Genomic DNA, 22,749 nt, shown 5'->3' with positions numbered 1-22,749 from the left:
TGTTAAAAAAAGCAAAGAAAAGCAAAAGCGGACGCAACCCAAAAAACGCACGTCTCATATTCGATTTCTTACCCACATACAGCACAAATTCAAACCTCGGCAACGATTACCGCTATTGGTGATGTCCGCTGATGCTTACGATGGCGATAATGATGCCGACGTGTTGCCTTCTCCGTCTGCCCGTCTACCTGCAGCCCAACCAGGTGACGATGGACGAGAACATCCTCGTGTCGCGATACCTGGGGAACCCTCTGCTCATTGACGGTCAGTTCTGGGCAAGGGAGGAGACCCGTTGTGCACTTGGGCTTCCCATTTAAGCACGGCAGATGTGGGAGTAACGCCACTGTCGTTCGTACATTTCAGAGCTTTGGCCGTATAACAGAGGAGTCTCGGGTGGGGGGGGGGGCAAGGCCCATTTACCGTTAGGCATAATATTGGCACCAAGCTAATGACCAAGCAGAAGATCTATAAAGCCAGATGGCGATGGTGGTGATGAGATCTCAGAGCAGAGCTTTTGAGGTCAAAATCCGGCAGAAGGACGGAAGCAGTGGTGAGTTGTGGTGGCATCAGTGGCATTGGCCACGATGACCTCGTGATCCCTCGCCAGCCAGTCAGCCAGCCCCTGAAATGATCGGAATTTATTCTTTTCGAGTGGTTTCACGTGAAGGGTGCTTTGTGGTCTGTGTTCGGAAGGGCAGTTTCTCTCACCAGGGAGCAGTCGTGCTCTGCAAACACACCCCTGCCTCCCTCCCTTCACACCAGATGCCTCGCGGCCATGGCTTCTGTGTTTCATTGCAGACATGTCACAGTGGCCACCGCCAGACACGGTGGTTTGGAAGCGTCCGTGTTTGTCAGCGACGTAGTCTAGCGGAAGTTTTTTTCAACTATTGAAAGTACCAACATTGAGGAGGGCAGCCGTAGACACGGTGTCTGGTGTTTAGAATGGTTCTTTATTCCCAGCAAGTGCCCCTTGTACTGAATACATTGATTCCATTCCAAGATGAAAGTTACTGCGATTGAACAAAAAAACCCTTTGGCTCTCTTAGACAGAATACGAGTTTCCTAGGCTCGTGAAGTGACCTTTAGGTTGAATGGGGAATCTAGAAATGGGGGCGGTGACATGGGTAAGGGGTGACGGGTTCGCCGCTTGTGCCAGAAGTTCACGGTTCAATCCAGTGGTTTGACCCGCCCTGGTTATTACTGTGGCTCCTCTTGAAAAGAGTCACGAGAGTCGTTGAGGCTTTCCTGGGTAAACAAGCGTAGTAATAAAAATTAGATACCTTTATCATCATCATCATCATCCAGGCGGCGGACATAGCCGGGCAGTGGTGGCTATGCTGCACTGGAGGTGAGTGTCTGTGGATCGCACACATGTTGTGAAGCTCCCTTCTCGTAGGCGTCTAGGAAGTGCCATGCGCTGGCTCCCCAGAAGGCAGTACAGCAAGTCAACTAATCTCCATCTGTTTCCATCTGTATGGGGATAGTGTTGCGCACGTGGGTTTGCTCCAGGTGCTCATTATTAATCGGTGGGAAACATGTTAAACTTATAACCCAATGCAGAACCATTCTAAAAGAGAGTACTCTGACTCATTAGCCATGATCAATCAACAAGTCCAATGGAAGAAATGGCAGACCCTTGGTTCTTAAAATGTGACGTGTGGAACGTCCTGCCCTTTTGTCTGAGACACTCAATTCCTGGAATATATAATTTGTTTGGCTATAGAATCCATTCTCTATTATTCGACAATTGTACTGTTATTGGCTGTTGCCACGGTATATGGGTTAGTGCACTTTACTTGCGATCCAGGTCGATGGTTCGATTCAATCTCCCGCCATGGCAATTAAAACATCAAGACAAGTTTATTAATTCTTCAGCCTCTGACTATCCAGCACTATGCATGGGATCACCGCAGTTGGTCAGTCGGCATTACGTGTGTGGTGGGGTAAAGTGTGGGTACTACCACCTCTTCCAAGGCATCTGGCTAACGCGGAAGAGTAGACCAAACACCCTCTAGAGGGGCTCTCTAGAGATTATTCTGGCGGAGGTCCTTCCGCCATCAGTGACGTGAGCCAGCAGTTACAGGGCTGCACCTCTTATGCGTTTCATACCAATACAATCTCTTCTCCTATAACGTGGTAGTTGCATTTCTGAAGAACACCATGTTATGTAAAATTGCGTTATAATAAATGATATATACTATAGGGTGAAGCACAGTCCGCGATAACAGTTAAGATGCGTACGTAGGTCGAACAAAGACAGAGGCACGTGGGTAGCATCGAAGAAGCATCCAGCAGCATCCCAATACCTTGTGTGGTGATGCTACGCTGAAGCGGCCATACAACCGCTTATTTCTACTCGCGCAACGTAGTTCTGTTCGCTCAATCGCGTTATGTCAAATTCACATCCGCGTTGTGAAAAAATGCGTTCCCTAATACCCTCATCTCGTTATATCCAATGTGCGTTGTGAAAACACGCGTTACAGGAGAACAGACTGCATATGCGAAAGAGGGATTGATATCTGGCTGCCGAGATGGAGTTTGCAGGGGAGGCTGAGCTGAGGCCTCGTAGCTGTAAATCTCTTCCGAGAAATGCGGAGTTGACAGAGCGGGTTGTTTACATGGCTGGATGCGTGTGGACTGGGAACCCGTAGAGTTTCTAAATTGGGACGGTCTGCTGGTGGAACATCAACATTTTCAAACCGGATGTAAACAAGCAAAATAAGGAGTGCAAGACTTTCTTTATTAATGTTATCTACAAAATTACAGGATTATAACTTTTTTCAAATTCGATGGCTATCTAAGCTGCACAAACCCGGAATTCCTCATGAAATAATGAAGACAGGGCAATAATCTCAATTAACCCTCCTGACTTATGTCACCTGGAATTGACATCAAAACTGGCAGATCCATCTTAACTTCTCCAATGTGCATACGGGAAGGTAAGACAAAGTTGCCGAGACGAGGCGAGATAAAGAGAAAGAAATACAACTGAGATGCGAAACGTGTATACGGTGACAGCCCTTTGTCAAATTTAGATTTAAAGCTTTCGTGACTGCAGGGATTCATATTCTTGGTTCTTTCGGTAAAGTCACGTAGAAGGGAAATAATAAAATAATAAAATATAACAATTAATTTATCACGACGTTTCGACTGCAAAACACCTGATGATTGCTTGTGTTGCAATCGAAACGTCGTGAGAATGTAATTGTTTAATTTGTATTATTTTATTATTTCCCTTCTACGTTACTTTACCGAAAGAACCAACAATATGAATCCCTTTGTCAGTCTACTGCTGGAAGAGGGGCTCCCCCACGATGTGTGGGTCGTGGCCATGCTTCACTAAGCCGGTCAGTGCAGGTTGGGGAACGCGGGGAGCGTAGACGATCAGTACAACAGTGGACTCTGCTGCAGCACCCTCTGCTTCCCATAGCCGTAGCTCCGACGGTAAATACGAGACGAGGTCGTGGAAGCTGTCACACAATTCGCAGCCCCGAATTGTGTGACAGCTCATCAAATCTCTGGGGGGGGATAGATTGTTACAAGCCTACTGAATAGAAGACCGGTGCGGTGTCACTGGTAGTGAGTAAGCATGTGTCTGGCTTGGATGAGCCTGCACACGTGTGTGTGTGTGTGTGATTGATTTATAAAGCCAGTAACTGAGCACAGCATGGAGTGAGACAAACTGGGTCACGTGCGAGTGTGCTTTATTGCTGTCGGCACTTGGCAAGCGTTTTCACAACCTCCAGTTGACCACTTCAGTGAGCGCTGCTCTCTAAAGTAAGTCTTTTGTCTCCCTTGATGTGGGGAATCCCGGCGTTTGCGGCAAGGGCTCTGTCACTCGGGGCTGGGATGGTGTGTCGATGATTCTGTAAATAGCGATTCTTGATCCAAACCATACAGGCATCGAACCACCTGCCCAAGAACCGATGGAAAAATAGAAAACAACTTGCAACTTAATAGTGTAGTTTCTGTATAAGATAGACCCTTAAAGGATATCAGCTAAAAGCTTATAATATTTCTTGAAGTGTTCATGCTTATTCTTTAGGTCTTTCGGTAAAGTCACGGAGATAGAAAAAAAAGTGGTCTTATTTCTCTCTCTGTCTCTATTTCACGTGGATATGAATTGAGTGGTAACTTTAACGTGGACGTCTTGAGTTGTGAATCCAGCTGCTGGCTTCGGAGGACAAGGAGTACATCCCACCGGTGCCCTTGGAAGAAAGCGCTCGCAGTGGACGCGAGCTCACGATACGATTGCGCCGTTCTTTGCCGTGCACCGCAGTTGCACTTTTGCCGTGTCTTTTATTTCCCATTTGTGGGGAATGGTGATTGCGCCTGCCCCTGGTCATTTCAGATACAATTGATATTGTAATGGGGGGGGGGGGGGGGCAAAGCAATTCTAGCCGCTTTAAATTCCAGTTGCAAGATTAGGATACAATGATGAGAACTACAGGGGTGGCATTTGTTTTGTTCGTCAAGGTCAATAGGTCGTCGCGGCCATTGCGATGGATGTCACCACACCTGCTGCATCCCTCAACTGTTACATAGTCGACATTTGACCTTCAAGGTCCACTTATAGTATCCCACCATGCGGCCTTACCCCAGCAAACCACGAAAGTGGGCAGGGTGGCACATGCAAAGAGACAAACCGATGGGGAGAACGTCTTGGAAGTAAATACGCTCGACAGGTGGACTACAACACGGAGAGGTGGACAAATAGAACGGACAAACAGATAGACCAACACACTGTAAAAGAGACGGACAGAAGCAAATGGACATGAAAGAACACAGATGGATGTATGGGAAAAGAGACTGATGGACAGCTCTTCTTGGTTCTTTCGGTAAAGTCACGTAGAAGGGAAATAATAAAATAATAAAAATAAAACATAATAAAATAAAATTCTCACGACGTTTCGGCCACAACGCAAGCAGCCGTCCTCAGGTGAAGAACGGGGCTGTCGGAAAGACAGTGTCCGATTGACGCTGTCCGAATGACGCTGTCTTTCCGACAGCCCTGTTCTACACCTGAGGACGGCTGCTTGCGTTGTGGCTGAAACGTCGTGAGAATTTTATTACGTTTTATTTGTATTATTTTATTACTTCCCTTCTACATGACTTTACCGAAAGAACCAAGAAGATGAATCCCTGCAGTCACGAAAGATTTAAATTGATGGACAACTGTTCAGAGAGACAGATAATGAAACAGACACACAGTAAAGAATACAAGACACACATGTGGCACACGGATATAAATACTGGCAAACAGACAAACTTAATAATAGACGGGCAGAGAGATGGACACAAGAAAAGCACACGGAAATGACAGCGACACACAGATATGCTGACAGGCAAAGATACACACAGAGACACACAGACAGGCAGACCCAGACAGAGACGCACACAGATCGAGACGCACAGAGAGACAGAAGAGACACCCAGACAGGGAGATGATCGGTTTCACACAGCGAGACATCAAGCCGCGTGGCTTCGCACCCCTGCAGGGCAAACGCCCCCGCCCACCCCAACGCGTACAAATCACTGCGCAGGTGGCGACCGGAACATTGAAAACAACTGAGAGCACGAGGCTTTAGGGAGAGAGGAATTCCCTGCGCCCGTGCGGGCGTGAAGCCACATGAGAGAAGGGGCGTGGGAGTCGCGGTGGAACCCATTCAGACCGGGCTCGGCTTCAAAGGCGTCCACTTAAGCCGTAATAACATTTTTTGAATGTTTGGAGTAATTGTGGAAAAAAAAACAGCCAGCGCCTGTGTTCTACATGGTTACGGCTTCCAAGGTGTGTCGGAGCCGGCGCAGTAGATTTATTGAGCCAGGCATGTCTGTGAGTCGGGGTTGGTTCCCTGTTTCAGGTTTTTTTTTAAGTAAGAAAATAATAGAGTGTAACCAGTCTTTCAAGGTCTCGCATCATGCCTCTCCACCCTTCTCCACATATCACAGCAAACTGCGATGTTTCTCCGAAGCACGGCTCATAACGTGCTCATTGTACCCAAAACCATGACTGTACTGGCTGGACAACACTAGGTGTCTGGAACGCTCTCTTACTACAAATTTGCATCATCCAAGCACCATTCATCTTCTGTCCATGCTCTCACCCGTCCAGGCTTTACCCGTTTCGGCTCTCACCCCTCCAGGCTCTCACACAAATCAGTCTCTCTCACCCCTTTAGGGTCTCACGCGTTTAGTTTCTCACCATTCAGTCTCTCACCTGTTCAGGCTCTCACCTGTTCAGGCTCTCACCTGTTCAGTCTCTCACCTGTTCAGTCTCTCACCTGTTCAGGCTCTCACCTGTTCAGGCTCTCACCTGTTCAGGCTCTCACATGTTCAGGCTCTCATCCGCTCTCACCTCTTTGTTCTGCCCTCGTCATGTCAGTTACAGGTTTTTTTTTTCTAATGTTACTTCACCATGGTGGTCAGTGCAGGGTTGGTGAAGCGGTGAGGGATCCACGACCCGTTCTTGGCCAAATCCAGAAATAAAACTTGGGTCACAGGGTTCGTAGCGCGGTGTGCTGAACCAATGCACCACCGCTCCACCCCAGGTGTTTTTCATTGTGATATAATGAAACATCGCCACGGGTTGCTGGATACCGCACTACGCTACGATTGCAGTGACCCGAGCTTTATTCCTGGCCATTGTGCGCAAAACAGCAGTGTCCATTTGGCTTGAGCATCGCTGTGTTTTGCTCACCTTAAAATGAGTACCAGCTGTGTTGGTATTGTCACGCACCGGAGAGATTAATGTTGCTGGACATGCTTGGCGCTGGCCACACCACCTCCGAGCAGCCATGTGCTTCCATAAAGAGGTGCTCGCCGATAGCATCCGTGCCAACAGTCCCTTGACTAAGGGAACGTTTGTTTCCTGTCTGAGTAATTATATATGTATGGTACATGCTATTTTTCTTGCAATAAGTAAGGAGACTTGGAACATTTCTGTAACCTATGTCAGGGCGATTTCTGTGAACGTTTGTATAGAGAATGGAGCATGACCCTGGTTACCATCATCATCATCGATGGTCAATCCACTGTTAAATCGAGGTCTCTGCCAGCGTCTCTCACGGTCCTGCGATGTAATCCATTGAGCACCTGCACACGACATGATTTCATCGCTCCATCTCTACTTGTGTGAACATGCCCTCGGGTATATTCCAATCTTCGGGTGCCACTGCCATCATTATTCTTGACCATCAGCCATCATCTCGCGACGTGTCTTGCCCAAGCACACGAACCTTTCTTCACGGAGTGAATTCCTGTCTGTAACCTGCAAGCGCTCTCTAACCCATGTCCTCCTCTTGGTCATTCCAAGCATGCATCTCCCCATGATTCTTTGTTTCACTTTGCAATTCAATTTTTTTTAGTGACCACATTACTGAACCAGCGGACCCTGGTACTCATGTGGAATATTTTTTTGACCGTTGATCAATCCGTTTTGATTATGTTCAGAGTAGTCACTTTGAACATAATGAACATAGGCCCAAAGGCCCAAAACTTAAAGCGGCCAACAACAAAAAGCACTATCAAAGATGTAACGGATAAGATTCCGAACTTTTCACGAATTGAGGAAGGTAATCAGCTTTGGGAAAAGTGACGATGGGCGGGAATTCCACTTCTAGATTTGAAGCTTTCGTGACTGCAAGGATTCATACTCTTAGTTCTTTCGGTAAAGTCACGTGACTTTACCGAAAGAACTATGGGAATTCCAATGTTGAGCAGTGCGAGGGAAGAAGCGGAAAGAGAATCGTCGTGACCTGTGGTGGGGTGGTTGGAACGCAGAACGGTGGGGTAAGAAACAGTCTGGAAGAGACCGAGTTCTTGGCATTGGGTGGAAGAGTCGGTGAGTGAAGTTCACGGGGACAGTAACCATGGCAGTAGTGTAATAGCGGTAGAGGTTCAAGAGTGAAAATGTAGAAGACTAAATTATGTAACCCATTCAGTCAGTCACGCACATGTGCATTTTCTCTGTGGTTGTAAAAGGCCCTTTCACCCGTGAGGCGGCAGTGATAATGATGAGAGCAGGCACACAGGTGCACGCGCAGCGCCCAGGGACATCGAGCCCGTGCCCATATTGCGGGCGGGGCATCGGTGAAAATGGCCGTGCCGCTCGCTGGCTTTGATGAGTTCGTCAGAAAAAACTGAAACCCTACACTTTGAGAATAATAGCAAAGGGAAGAATCTAAAAGGATCGGCAGCGGCGGTAATGAAGACGTGAAGCCACATGAAAGGCGAGCGGTGGGGGAGGAGGCATGGGTGCCCTAGTGGGGAGCTGCGTTTCGAACCCGGCTACCTGGGTTCGGTTCCCGCTCACGGCCAACACCAGTGACGACTATTTAAACAGGTCATGGACCTGTCCTAGGTCGACTCGGTGTCTGATGAGTACCTGGTGTGGTGTGTAAACATCGCCACGAGGGAGACAAAGACGGCCGGGTGTGGTGCTGGTCACCCACCCCCTCGTGTACATGTGCCGGCCTTCATAGGTGCTAACAGCACTTGCTTCTACAGTCTGTTAAGGCTATACGGGGGGCCTTTGTACTGGTTAGTGCATTGCCCTGTGAACCCGGCTCATTGCCAACATCGGTGACGAATATCTGAACTGGTATGGGGTCTTTCGATTTAACGCTTCTTGCGTGACTGCAGGGATTCATCTTCTTGGTTCTTTCGGTAAAGTCACGTAGAATGGAAATAATTAAAGAATAAAAATAATATGTTAAATTTTTATTATTTTATTATTTCCATTCTACGTGACTTTACCGAAAGAACCAAGAAGATGGTATGGGGTCTCTTCTAGGTCGACTCAGCCTTAAATGAGTACCTCGTACAGTGTTGTAGACATCAGTACTGGGGAGAGCAAGGCGGCCAGGCGTTATGCAGGGCACCCGCTACATCGTGTGCCGTGCCAGCCTTGAGTGGTGCTGCTCGCTCACTGAATGTTCCCCCAACAGTCTATTAAAGGCGACATGGGGAATCCTTGTCTGTGACAGTCAAAGCAATTGATACAAGCCCTATTTCAAAGCCTGACACGCAGTGAGATGCAGTAAACACACGCACGCACACGCACGCATGGAAACTAAAATGCCCCGCAGTGATAGCTGTGTCCTAAGTCTGGTGAGATTTAAACTAAGTACTGAGAGATTGAAATGATGTTCAGAAAATTACTTCCATTTAAAGACTGACAAGACACCACTTGGTAAAATGTGTTTGTTATGATTTTAAATGTCATACCTCGTAGCTTATGTGTATTTGGTTTAATAACTGCTTGTCACTAAGATATTAAGTGCATCTCTGTATAAGCTGATGAATTCATTGATGAGTGTGTGTATCCAGCTTTGTACATGTGTGTGTCTCCTTCTGAAAGAGTGGTGCATCTGTGTATGTCTCTGTATTAGCCTGTCTTTAATGCCTGTGCATTTGTCTGGATATCGTGTCTGTCTATGTGTCTGTCTGTTTTCCTGTCTGCATCATTGTCTTATCCAAATGCATGCGTGTGTGTGTGTGCGTCTGGCAGTCTATGTGTCATTCCCTGCCTTTGCTTGTCTGCCTGCCTGCCTGCCGGTCTGGCTGGCAAGTCGTGTGTTTGGCATCGTGACGAGTCTCTCTGTTCCAATATGTGTCAGCCTGACACAAGCCAGAACGTCCGACAGTTTCCCCCTCTGTCTGCCCGCTTGCCTGCCCACTTCTGCGTCTTGTCTGCCCGCGTGTCCGTGAGTCTGCCGTCGGGGTACTCGGGACGTGGGACTGTGTGCGTGTGTATGGAGCAGATGCTTTCACCCATTACAATTACATCTCTTATAGTGCTCTCAGTGATACATTGTCTAGTGACAAATGATTGCGTTGGGAATGGTGCGCAAGTACAAATAATAAAAAACTCAACACGTGTGTTAATAACACTGTGGCCTTAAAAGGAAAAATGATATGTGAAATAGATGACGTTTTAGGCATTTGCCCTTCTTCATAGAACATAGGAAGGGAGAAGGGTCGTTGTTCAAAACGCTGTCTGTTATATTCAGAGTCATTCATTTTAAGACTGTTATTGACGAGTTTTAATTGTTTTTTTAGTTCATTTCTATGAAGCAGAAATGCTGTGGCGCTGCCTTTTATATTCCAGCTCATCAGAAACTTGGGAAAATGTCAAACAATAGCATAGCCATTAATACAGTTGCTTTGTTCAGGTTAATAGGGAAGCTGTTGACTAAGACTTCTCTCGTTCAGAAAATTGCTTGCAGAGGAAGTGTTGCTGCAATTGCCATCCACACTGCGCGTGGCTGTTGTTACCAACTGATACAGAACCCTTGTGTCATCCTATATAGAACTTTTATTTCATCTGATACTGAACCCCTGTTGCAACCCATATATAACCCTTTCCACATTTTACCTGATTTAATTTTTTTCATTTTGTTTGCACAATGTTTTAACGCCCCCTTTGACTGGGAGTGATATTTAACATTTCAAATGAACCTTTAAACCCACTGTTTTCCTAATACAGAACTATTGTCACATCCAACACAGAACCCTTGTCACATCCACTAAGAAACCCTCTTGTGATCCGATGCAGAAGCCTTGACAAATTTAATATGCAGCCTCTGACTTACAAGTGCAGTACCACATTTCATGCGATGTGCTAGGATCGGTGACTGGACTGAGACCATCATCGCACGACACTTTGAAGTCCCGGATTAATCACAGGCACTTGCCTGGATTCATACCCAGGATGTCAGTAGTGCAAGGCTCTGCCCTCTGACATCTGAGCCGCCGTGCCTCCTCCTGCCGACTAATGTTAGCTGTGCGAGCCGTGTTGCGAGCCGTGTTGCGAGCCGTGTTGCGAGCCGTGTTGCGAGCCGTGTTGCGAGCCGTGTTGCGAGCCGTGTTGCGAGCTGTGGTGTGGAGAATTGGGTGACAGCGGTGGCGGGCGGCGCGTGTCTCCTGGCAGACTTCAAGTTCGACGTGAGGCTCTATGTTCTCGTCACGTCCTACGAGCCGCTCGTGATCTACCTGTACGAGGAGGGGCTCACCAGGTGAGTTGCAGCAGAATGGGGAGGCTCGCCAGGTGAGAGCTGGAGACGTAGGCTCTGGCCTAGGTGAGTTGTGCGAATGGTGACATTTTGTTTTGGTGTTTGTACAGCACTTTGTCAGTCTGCTGCTGGATGATGGCCGTGTTGGTCATGGGGGGGGTTGTTTGATCCTACTTCACTACGTTGATCAGTGCGAGTTAATAAAGCTTGACGTACGGGAGGACTTCCAGATAAATCTCACCGCTGATGTTAGCCGGGTCGCCAGGTTCATAGCGGAGCAGAAACACCACTTGGGCCGCTACCCCCATTTGTTCAATTAGTGTGAAAGTCTACGGTGGTTGTCCTTTAGAGATACTGACCCTGCCCAAGGAATGTGGGATTTCTGCCCACGGGTGCAGGACAGAGTTGAGTATAAGAACACTATGTTTGCGTTCTTGACTTCTATCATGCAATTTGACATTTCAAACGTACGATGGTTGCACCTGTCGAACTGGCTGGGTGACGCTGTGATGAGAGTCCCCAGCGGACAATCATCAGCTGCAAGTTCAAATCTTGGTTGATGGTTGACCCGGTTCATCCTCCTAGGGTTGATCAGATGACCACCACTAATTTCAAATTCAGCAGTGGTCCTGCCACCGATAGACTGGATTCCGTCACGGTAATGTGTAGTTTTCACCACTGACATGAGCCTCGCCACACACTCGTGTAAGTTGGTAGACAGGTTTGAGTCAGGAGACTCGAACTTGACCTTTGCTGCTACAAGCACTAATGGTCAGACTGAAAGCAAACCAACACGCTCGCGTAATGGGGCTATCGTCATTACTATTGTTACCCTTTCGTGAACGCAGGTTCGCCACGGTAAAGTATGACCGCAACTCCAAGTTCATCAAGAACCAGTTCATGCACCTGACGAACTACAGCGTCAACAAGAAAAGCCGCGACTATGTCAGGTGCGTCCGAAAGTTGGGGTGGGGTGGGGGCACCCATGCACGCGTGCGCATCTTCACGGTAAAACAAGCACGCCACAGTGGTACAAATGACCACCCTCCTCCTGGTGACCCTCTCGTTCGGGCCTTGGCCCAGAAGCCAAGGCCCAGACGAGTTGCGTGGTGCGACTCAAACCCGTGGCGTTGTGTGCGGTTCTGCTGCGTGGTCGGCGCGCAGCTGCGATGACCCGGAGGTGGAAGACTTCGGCAACAAGTGGAGCATGAGCGCGATGCTGCGCTGCCTCAAGCAGGACGGACACGACACCACGGGTCGGTTGACGCCCCTGTCCCCATTGGGTGGCCGGTGGCCTCCACGCGGAAAACCTCCAGTTTTGGATGCTTATTCCGAGGCACGGCTCGCAGTCAAAGTATCTCTCCGTGCTCAGGGCTTTATTTCTCACTGAATATTTCACGGGTCGCCAGTAGACTGGCGTAGCCACGCGACTAGTAGCTACAGCCATAAAGAGAGGCATCCTGGATGTGGTGTGCAGGTGCGGATATATTTGCCAGGGCACTGACCCGAACAGGCGTGGCTGAAATCAAGCCCTGAGCATGAAGACACGTTCATTTGGCCTTTACGAGCATTGCATTAAGATGTCTAATTAATGGTGACGTATGCTCAAAATAACCCCCACAATCTACACGGCTTGAGAAGCTCCTCATCAAGCGGTGGATTAACAAAGGACTCTGCAAGTACGGCAGCCCATTGAAACCAACATTCTCAGGTTCTATGATGCTGATAAGCCTCGGTTATTTTGCTCTTGCTCACTTGGCTGTCTGGCTCGCCCGTTTCGTCGTAGCTGTTGCTGTTGTTTTCGAACAGCCCTGATGGCGAGGATTGAAGACCTGATTGTGAAGACGATCCTGTCGGTGGAGCAGACCATCGCCTCGTCTGTGCGCATGTTTGTGCCGCACAGAGGCAATTGCTTCGGTATGAACTTCTGCTCTTCCACCGTCGCACACTGCCCCTTGAGTGCCCCACGTCTCCCAGGCGCTTTCCCTGACCGTGGCCAATCGGCACGTCACGATTTGTCTCTTACCTTGTCCCCAATCGCGATTTGACGAATTACTATGACTCGGATGCACGCATTGACGCAAGAGTCACAGTTCTCGTAATTTTATTAATCCTCAAGGAATGGTGAGCTGGGTGTATTATTATTATATAAAACTAAAGCATGAGATCAAACAAAACATCACTTTTTTACCCAGGAGAGCCTCTCCGTGTCTGGAGACTTTCAGGAGGGTCCTGCCAGGTTTTCACAGTAGGGAACGGTGTTGTGGCTGTGTGTGATCCCATTGGTGTAATTTGCAGGTATTTTTTCAGCATTTGGGTGTTTGACCAACAATACCAGTTACGCTGTGTGAGATTTCAGCTATGAGATGAAACCAGAGAACCCGGGGGAAAACCACTCAGAACAGGGGGAGAGCATACAAGCTCCACACAGAAAGGCGCTCGATATGTGAATCGAACGCAGGCCCCTTCTCGCTGCGAGGCACAGTGTTGCCACTTTGCCACGGTGCCGTCCTGCCAGACAACCCTAACGGCAGGGATGCGACGACTCGCTCCCTCTACGTTCGGATAAATGTCAGAATTCAGGGTGATGATTCAGGGTTACAATTGGGTTCGTGATTTTTTGTTTTGTTGGTGCGTTATATGTGTGATCACCATCCCTGCGGTGTTTCTGTGATCCAATCACGCACGACGTATCATGAAATGGAAAGAATGTATATCTCCACGATTCGATGTATGTGTCATGAGGATAGTAATACATTTTCATTGTTTAATCAATACATCTTTACCTAACGATAATCCCTAATCCTTTTGGATTTTGAGGTGGGGGTCTATTTTTTTTAATACAAGCAGAGGTAATGTAACAGGGTGATTGTTCAGTTAAAAGTATAGTGTTATTATTTTTAATGATTACCAAATTACACAGCCATGGATTGTACAGGTTATTTAATCATCTTAGTAATGACAATGATAATATATTTATATGCATTAAGACTTCCAGGGGAATTCTGAATATCCCAACCCGAATTCTGACCAAAGTATCTGTCCGCGTGTGCATTGGGGAGCGGTAATGCCGTGGTTAGCACGCTGCCCTACGAACCTGGAAACCCAATTCAATTCCCGCTCACGGCCAACGCCAGTGAAGAATATCTGAACCAGTCCTGGGCCTCCCCTCGGTTGACTCGGCCTCAAATGAGTATCTGGTGCAGTGCGTAAACATTTCCACTCAGGAAAAAAAGGCGTCCAGGCCTGGTGCTGTCCACACACCCTTTTTGGCTGCTGTGCCAGCCTTCATAGGTGCTAGCTAACAGAGACTTGCCATAAAAGTCTGTTAAAGCTATGGGGGGGATTTTTGTCTTATTTTTGTGCAGAGCTGTATGGGTTTGATGTCCTCATCGATGCCAACCTCAAGCCGTGGCTCTTGGAAGTCAACCTGTCTCCTTCCCTGGCGTGGTACGATATCCGCATGCCACAGTAACACAGCATAGCGCAGCTGCTTCTCTCATGATGGGTGGTGATTTTGTGTGCGCGCCTGGCATGCAGCCGTTGCAGCAGGGGTTGTATCGAGGAGCCAGATTGACTCTGACAGTAAATCGTGTCTCGTTTCCAAAACGAGCATGCATTTCCACGTCGGCGCCTCTCACCGAATCAGCCGGAGCAAGACTCGATCTCTTCAGATCGCAGACGCTAAGCGGGTTTGAGCCTGGTTACTGCTCCGATGGGTGTTCACAGTGCATGACAGGTGGTATAGGTTGCATCCGCGACGCGGTAGGCAGCAGACGTCAATGCAGCAAAATCCATTATTGGAGTGTACTTCTATGATCCCACGTCTACACTCCCTGTCTTCACCAACCCAAACTCACCAGCATGGTGAAGTATTTATCAGGAATTTTCACGAGCCACACGGTGTGGAGAGGCCCTCATCCAGCAGGCTGTACATGTATAACGTGTTGTGTTGGTCAGTGCTCTGACACATTAAGGCATCTGGCCACATCATGATTGTAATATTTTTATTATTATTATTGATTGCGCCTTTTAGTCGTGACCAGTGTGTGGGTCGTACTTTCAGTGCGAATTGCTCACCTCATTAGTGAACTTTAAAAATGTCCCTTTGCCAATATTTTCCTCATTGTGCTTTCATTGAATTTGTAATGTGATGGAAAAGTCCATTCGGATCTCAAGCAGAGCATTTCAACCTTTCATGTTCGAGAATGGCTCCACCTCTGGTATCACTTCAAGTGAACTTTAATCTACATAGCAGGAGGCAGAACTTTCCTCCTACATTTTGCACGTGACGGTCAACCCAACATTTTTCAATTCTCCGAGCTGCAATTTGGCCAAATTAAGTGCGGAACCCAACATAACTTGATGGGGGTTTATTTTTGTAACGTAACTTGATGGGGGTTTTGCTGTGCGCGAGATGCCCGCTTTAACCACAGGCGGGCTGCATGGATTCAAACTCAGGATCTCAGTGGTGCTGGCTCAGGGTGCTGTAGCCTCCAAGCGTTGCATGCCCCCCACCCCCTGCTCTTTGTGAATTCTTGACATGACCTCTCGCTCACCTTGTGCAGTGATGCTCCCTTGGATCTGAAGGTCAAGGCCAGTATGGTGTCCGACATGTTCAGTCTGGTCGGTAAGTGGCGGTCCTCAACGCGCATTTTTTTGACGGTGCAAATCCTGTCAAAGTCATGTAAACGGTTCGCAAGCTCGACTTACAATCCACAGGCCCACCGGTTCCATTTCTCAGCATGGCAGTTGAAACAATGGGGCAACATTTTTTAAATCCGCCTCCACCGCCTCTGTCCACCCAGCAGTGTGAATGGGCTCACCGGAGGTAGCCAATCGGCAGTCCGCGTGCGGTGGGGTAAAGCGTGGGTACTCACACCTCTTCCGAGATGTCTGGCTAGCGTTGAAGAGTCGAGCAAATATCCTCTAGAGGGCCTAGTGGAGGCCCTTCATCTGTGTGGCGTTAACAAGAAATTGCGGCGCTACACCTTTGCCTTTAAAAAATGCATTTTATGCTCTTCATGTAACAATTCATCGATGAAGTCTTTCTTGTTCTGTCTTGCACCGACTCACTCATCTGCACTGTCTCATTTTACTGTCTCCCTCGTCTGTACTGTGCCTCTCTCTGGTTGTTACATCTGCATGGCTTGTCCCGTCCTTGCTGGAAGTCTCGTCTCATTTCTTGCCATCTCTTATTTACCGACTCATTTCTGTTGTGGATTGTTTTTTTTCTGTCCCGGTTCATGCAAGCACCGGCCTAGAGACAGCACGGCACAACACGTGTGCAGATCAGAAGCAATTTAGATTGACTTTCACGGTTCAATGCATTGACGTACGGTGAGGTCAATGGCTGGGGAGGCACTGGCTCGTGTCAGAGCCAGATTCACACACTGAGGGGGGCGTGTCTTCACTGAGGGGGGCGTGTCTTCACTGAGGGGGGCGTGTCCTCACTGAGGGGGCGTGTCCTCACTGAGGGGGCGTGTCCTCGCTGAGGGGGCGTGTCCTCGCTGAGGGGGCGTGTCCTCGCTGAGGGGGCGTGTTCGACACGTCCCCTTCAGTGAGGCAGATGTGATAGCTGCCTCCCCTGGTGCTTTTTCATTGCAGTTTCATGACAAGACCAGCGAGCCTAAATATCTTTATACACATATGTGAAATAAGTTATTTGCAGTATGGAAAACGAGGACATGAAATGAAGGGGTCTACAAACATAACATTGGTGACACACTGAGATAGTAACAGGCACGCGCTTATTGCCCACGCTCCATCCAGTTACTGAGGGGTTGCGCAATCAGAGGGGAGGCTGAGCTCGTTGCTGCCTCACCTCTCGTCTCTCCCTGTATTTGCAGCCGAGCTCCGCAAAGTTGGCGATTTTGACTATAAAAATGATTGGAATCGTACAGAAATGACATTTATAACACAGATCATTGGAAAAATCTTAATATTTATTTTATTTGATTATTCTTTGTTTTTACTTTTCGTAACAGCTATTGTCATTGGAGTATAACAGGTGAGGCTCTGCCTCCCCTGACCGCACGTCCCTAGTTCAATGCATGTATCGCGGGTGGCGGAAGAATCTATTTTGACAGACGAATTGATGAATCGTTACATTCCTCGTGTGAAAAACTCAACGGCGCCTCTCTTACCCCAACCAACGACCCCTAACCTCTGCTGTGGCAGGGTTCGTGTGCCAGGATCCTTTGATTGCCCGAGTCAAGGGCAAACCACAGGGCACAGAGTTACCTGGCCGCCCAGCCCCCCATGCACAGGTACGAAAACAAACAGGCTGCCTTGGCTGTCTCTTTTGATTGGTTTTTTTTTCTCGGTCTTGTTTATCCCCAAGCTGCCTGCTCCCGCAACCAAGGCCTTCTGTTGAAGCCCATAGTCAGCTTTCGCTCAGTGGGAATTCTCTCTTTCTTCTCTGCTGCCCGCATGGTCTGGAGCACCCTACCCCCGGACATCCATGCTGTTGAATCCCTGCCTGCCCCTGTTCACGTCCAAGCTTGACAGCATTCTTTGCTTTTCATGACTGTTTTGTACAGGATGTTGAGACGCTGTTGCATTGTTTTGCTCTATTAACACACTCTGTCTATTGCAATGTATATTACAGAGGGTTTCCAGTGGAAGACCACACACTGCAAATCAACACTTGGTAAGGATGGGAGAAATGTCTCGAGTTTAAATGAGTGCTACCCTGTTTTCGTAATTCTTCTCTGGTGCCACCCGCCTGGTATGCAGGAGGTCGTGGGTTTGCAGTGTCTCTCACCCCTTGGTTGTGCGGAATTTTCTCCGGGTCCTCCGGTTTTTCCCTCCACATTTAGAAACATGTGTTTAGAGTATTTGGCTGCTATACATTTCCACGTTATAAGCCACTTTGTTGAGCTTTCATTTGTGGCCAGGTCGCTTCTAAAAAGAGCTGTATAGCTCAGTGGACCTTACCTGGTAAAATAAAAATAGTTTAGTAAATGTAAAATATTCCCCCCATAATTATCCACTAGTTCTGGCCTGTATGTTTATCCCATAATTGTATCCTGTTGCCACCCTTTTAAAACATGTATTTAATCCCGATTATGCTCTCCATGTCAAGTTATGAGATGAAGTATCCATTTAGATCTCTCACAGATCAGTGCAACCCTCCTTGTTAGGGTTTTGGCCATGGAAGCAGATTTCACAGAGCTCCCTCTCAAATCTCTGCAAGTGACCTCTGATCCACACGGTACAGGGGGTAGCACTTCCCCACCCGCCCTGCCACCGAGAGAAATATTCCGTCGCATGACGGTCAAGCTGTTGTTATTTTTTATTTATTTCTCAGACCTGAAATATAGCCACGTGAAGCCTGGACCCCAAATTAAATGTGATGGTTATTTGTGCAGTCATTACTGACCATGCTGTAACCGGTCTGGTCGCTACACTTGAGAGGCGGGTTAAATCAAAGACAGCTGGCTGGATTCTAACCCAGGATTTCACCAGCGCCATCTCAGCGCTATAACCTCTTGAGTCGCCTGACAGCCTCGTCACCCAGTTTAATATTCCTAAAATTCCCAGCTAGTGCCACCATGTTTGGTCATGCCAGAATTATCCACTAGTGCTGCCAATTCTTCATCATTCTTTGACAGACACGCCAATGACGCTGCCCTTACCACAGTACCCTTTATTTTTTGCTGTTGTACTCATTCATGTGAATAACTTGGCCTGCTGTTTTTATTGCTTAGGTTTTGAGGGCGACGTCAGCCAACGTTTCGGATGCCACGCGTTTATCTGCCAGTCACGTGAGCATGCTCGGCCTATCAGTAGAAGAGGTGAGTTGAAGGAAAACCTAAACATGCATCACAGGCAAACAAACGTTAATTGATTAATAATCGATGTTTTGGTGAGATCACCGAATGATCTGGCTGTCTTAAGACTCCTCTACCAACCGACACAGCCAAGCACATTAATTTGTCATGTGTACAAGCGTTTAACGTTCTGATTGTTATTGTTTCCACTCACACCGGAAGGTTCAAGAACAATTCTCGCAACCAAATTTAGCAGCAATTAGATACGCTGTGTTTCACTTGGAACTGCGTCAAGCATCATCAGGAAAATCCCGGAACTCTGAATTAACCGTGTCACCTGACCCAGCTTCTTAACAATGTGTCATAACCTCATAGATCATTATACTTAGCCAGATCATTACGTGGCCTAATCAAAAATGTTGAATGAATCCTAATATGGGCGGCAAAAACCTCAATGTTAAGTTACATTTTCGGTGCGAGCACACACGTACTCACTCGGATGACGCTTAATCGTGAGTGCATTTGCCAGTGCTCCAATTTGTATGGAATTTGCATGAACTAGGACCCATATCTTGAACATCTGGCAGTTCACCAGGGAAGCCTAACCCTGCTGATGAGACACTGTATGTTGATCAAGAATTTGCTTGTACTGAATCATTGGTGCTCCCAGAAGGCCGCGGGGCTGATGGGTTGTTTAAAGAATACATGGAGAAGCAGATTTTTCTGAACGCATTATCCGCTTATCCAAATTTATTGCAATATTTGACGTAGGGTCGTTATTCAACCATCAGTTATTCAATCATCACCTTCAGAATTTGATTAATTATCGATTCGGAATGTCATGAAATCTATAATAAAAATTTGGATAAGTTTCATTCACGATTTCACAGATTGGGACCCTCGGAATGCACCCAATATTGTCAGTTCGCAGAACCCTAACCTTGACCCTGAACAGTGTTGAGCCTGGGTAGTTGCTTGCATTGGTGACCACCATGCACAACAAGTTGGTATAGGCTTCAGGGCAACGTGGTGTGCAGCAGAGAGCAGTACATGTATACACTTCATGTGTTTTTGTGAATGTGTGTATGTGCAGATGGCCCTGTGTGAGTGCGTATGGACGTGTGTATGTGAGTATTAGTGTGCACGTATATACTATGTGCGTGACTGTGTATGTACGTGCCCCCTGGTATCAGTGTATTTGTACATACAGCATGCGTGCCTGTGTGTGCACATACCTCCGTCTGTCCCGTGTGTGCGCACATGTGTTTGTATGTAGTACTGGTGTACACAATATGTTCGCATGATTGATGGTTGTATGTGCATGCCTGTGTATGTACAGTGATGCTTATCTGAACCGGTCCTCAGCCTCCCTAATGTCGACTCAGCCTCAAATGAGTATCCTGGTACGGTGTGGAGTAAACATCGCCACTGGGGAGACAAAGGCGGCAAGGCGTGGTGCTGGCCACCCACCCCTTTGTGTGCCGTGCTGGCCTTCGTGTGTGCTACTCGCTAACAACACTTGCCCCAATGGTCTGTTAAGGCTATACGGGGCATCTTTGTCTTGTGCATGTGCTATCAGTGTGTGTGTGCGTGCGCACGCGTGTTCTGTGTTGTGATCCACGGGCGAGTGATTCGGGATGAAGTGCGGTATGCGAGAAGGACGTGCCTTTCCCACCAACGCCTGGCAGCGGCGCATGCCCTGCGTGGTTCTGTCGCTCTCGTCTGTGTTTGAACAGCGACGAGCATTCCTGGCATTCTGCATTTCACCTTATTTTTAAACACGAGAAATGCATCTCCCAGTTTTTATTTTCTCAGAGCTGAAAGTCTGTAGCGATATTACTTACGTGATGCCATTGTAAGTGTGTAAAGGGTATTATACCTTTTTAAGCGCAGTGTGTATTTACCATGGTTATATGCAGGACTTAATTTCTTTTTGGTTAACTGGGAGATTGCACGTGGCTAGTAGCCGTGGCCAGAGTGAGGGGTATACTGGATGTGGTGTGCCGGGTGTGGGAATATTTTTCTGCTCACCAACCTGGACAGTTCTGACTGAAAATAAGTCACAAAGTGAAGCAGTGGCCTAGTGGATAGCACGCTGCGCTATGGACCCGGTGACCTGAGTTCGATTCCTAACCATGGTTAATCAGTGGTGGGTCATATATGAACTGGTCCTGAGCAACCTGCTTGACCAACTCGCACACTGATTAGTGTGGCGAAGTATGGCTTAAACCCATGACCGACATGGCATGAAGAAGCCTTCATCTAGCAGTGAATTGACAAAATGTCTGAAAAGTCTTTAAATTATGTCAGTCCAAAGGTTAGCATAGCTATGCTTAATTGAGCCTTACGCAGTCCTTGATCTAGTGGTGTACATTCCCCATGCCTATGACAGGGACCACATTGCCTCTCGCACAGCGACTCATAGCTTCCCTCCACAGAGCGACGCGACCTCAATGGGCGATTTGCTCAGCGTGCTCCGATCCTTTTTCGCCAGGAAATGGATCACATCGTGGTGGTGATGTCTGAACCTTTTCTGGCCCTCTACTGGGGTCAACTCAACCTTAAATTAGCACCATGTGCAGCGTATCCCCGTTCAGCAACTGGGAAGACAAATGCGGTCAGTCGTGACTCTGGCTCGCTAACAGCGCATGCCTTTTTTTCTCTGCAACACTAAGCGGATGATCTTTGTAAGTGTGCATCTGCGTATGTGTTCGGTTTAAGCCATTTCATCATCAGGATCTTTATTAAGCCTGGAGGAATCCGGATAGCTACGAAGTTATTTTTTCACAGATGTTCAGTAGGCGCGGGTAAGCAAGTTACATTAACAATTAAATCCAACAAAGGATACTCGAGTAAGATAGAGAAAAGTTCAACAAGTCACTAAAATATATGTAAATAAAATGAAAGGATTGAAGTACAAATGGCACTATTACAGTACAAACATTCCCAATGCTAGATTGGGCGAGGCAGTTAAACAACAAAGACCATACCAAGACAACAGTCCTTTGCCCACATTGCACCTTAAAATGTAACTATCAATACCACGGGTAAGGTTCATGGTTTCAAATCATGGCTGCAAAATGTGGCTGTATCTGGCACTAATCTTCTACTTCAGGATTTTTTTTGTCTAAAACCATCTATCACTCGGAAAAATGCCCTGAGTAAGTTATCCAAAAGTGCCTTCCAGGAAATGTTTCCCAGCGTAAATTTGAAAAGTAAACAAAACAATAAATTACAAACAAACTCGGCATGTGTACACCCACGCACTAACAACATTAACGACATACACCACTAAGTGGTGGTGACATGATTGCCACTTGGGCTAGGGTGGTGCCAGGCTAGGTGCACTTTAAGTCACTTAGAATGGCGACGGCTCACCAGGAGGAGTTATTAGTTAACCAGAAAGTCAAAGATTCCGTTTATCGTCTTTTATTATAGAACTCGTTCATGAAGCCTGTCTTCGCCAGGTAAAAGTTTTCAATAAATATTATCATGAACCTGATATCATTTTTTACAGTCATTATTTACGATCAGACACTAACAACTACAAACATTTCTATTTTTCCGCCAAAAAAAACATTTTGACGACTTGATTCATCTTCTTGTTATTTAAAGATGTACCCATTGGAAACAGCTCAATTAAAATATTCCGTTTTTTTTTTAATAGAAAGAACAAAAATGTATGGACTTAATACTATGAGGGGAACTATCTTTTACCCTTTTTGAATTCAGATTTGAACATTATAAAAGGAATATTTTTTTCAGTTCAAAACCGCTTTAATCCGAAATATCTATAAAAACAATAAGCGATAAAACAATGGTTCTCGCTTAAATTTTATTTGCTGTTTAACGCTCTATCAAACGAAAAAAAAACGCAATCTTATATTTTGAACGATTTCTGAATGACACGCACAAACATGTTCATGGGGCACTTAAAATCGAAAAGTTGGGGGGCATTAAAA

General features: G+C 47.1%; 1 protein-coding gene across 2 annotated transcripts in view; it reads left to right on the top strand.

Moving 5' to 3' along the window:
• TTLL5 (tubulin tyrosine ligase like 5) overlaps positions 1-22,749 on the top strand; it is a 90,968-nt gene that overhangs the window by 7,550 nt on the left and 60,669 nt on the right. For both annotated transcript variants that reach the window (XM_078870557.1, XM_078870558.1), the window contains exons 7-16: positions 195-264; positions 10,931-11,015; positions 11,861-11,962; positions 12,177-12,268; positions 12,822-12,929; positions 14,381-14,462; positions 15,581-15,642; positions 17,193-17,281; positions 17,623-17,664; positions 18,725-18,811. In XM_078870557.1, the coding sequence (XP_078726683.1) occupies positions 195-264; positions 10,931-11,015; positions 11,861-11,962; positions 12,177-12,268; positions 12,822-12,929; positions 14,381-14,462; positions 15,581-15,642; positions 17,193-17,281; positions 17,623-17,664; positions 18,725-18,811 (819 nt within the window). The remainder of the gene's footprint in view (positions 1-194; positions 265-10,930; positions 11,016-11,860; positions 11,963-12,176; positions 12,269-12,821; positions 12,930-14,380; positions 14,463-15,580; positions 15,643-17,192; positions 17,282-17,622; positions 17,665-18,724; positions 18,812-22,749) is intronic.

Source organism: Lampetra fluviatilis, chromosome 30, assembly GCF_964198595.1.
Source record: "Lampetra fluviatilis chromosome 30, kcLamFluv1.1, whole genome shotgun sequence".
NCBI lineage: Eukaryota > Metazoa > Chordata > Hyperoartia > Petromyzontiformes > Petromyzontidae > Lampetra > Lampetra fluviatilis.
This window is presented reverse-complemented; position numbering and strand designations above follow the sequence as displayed.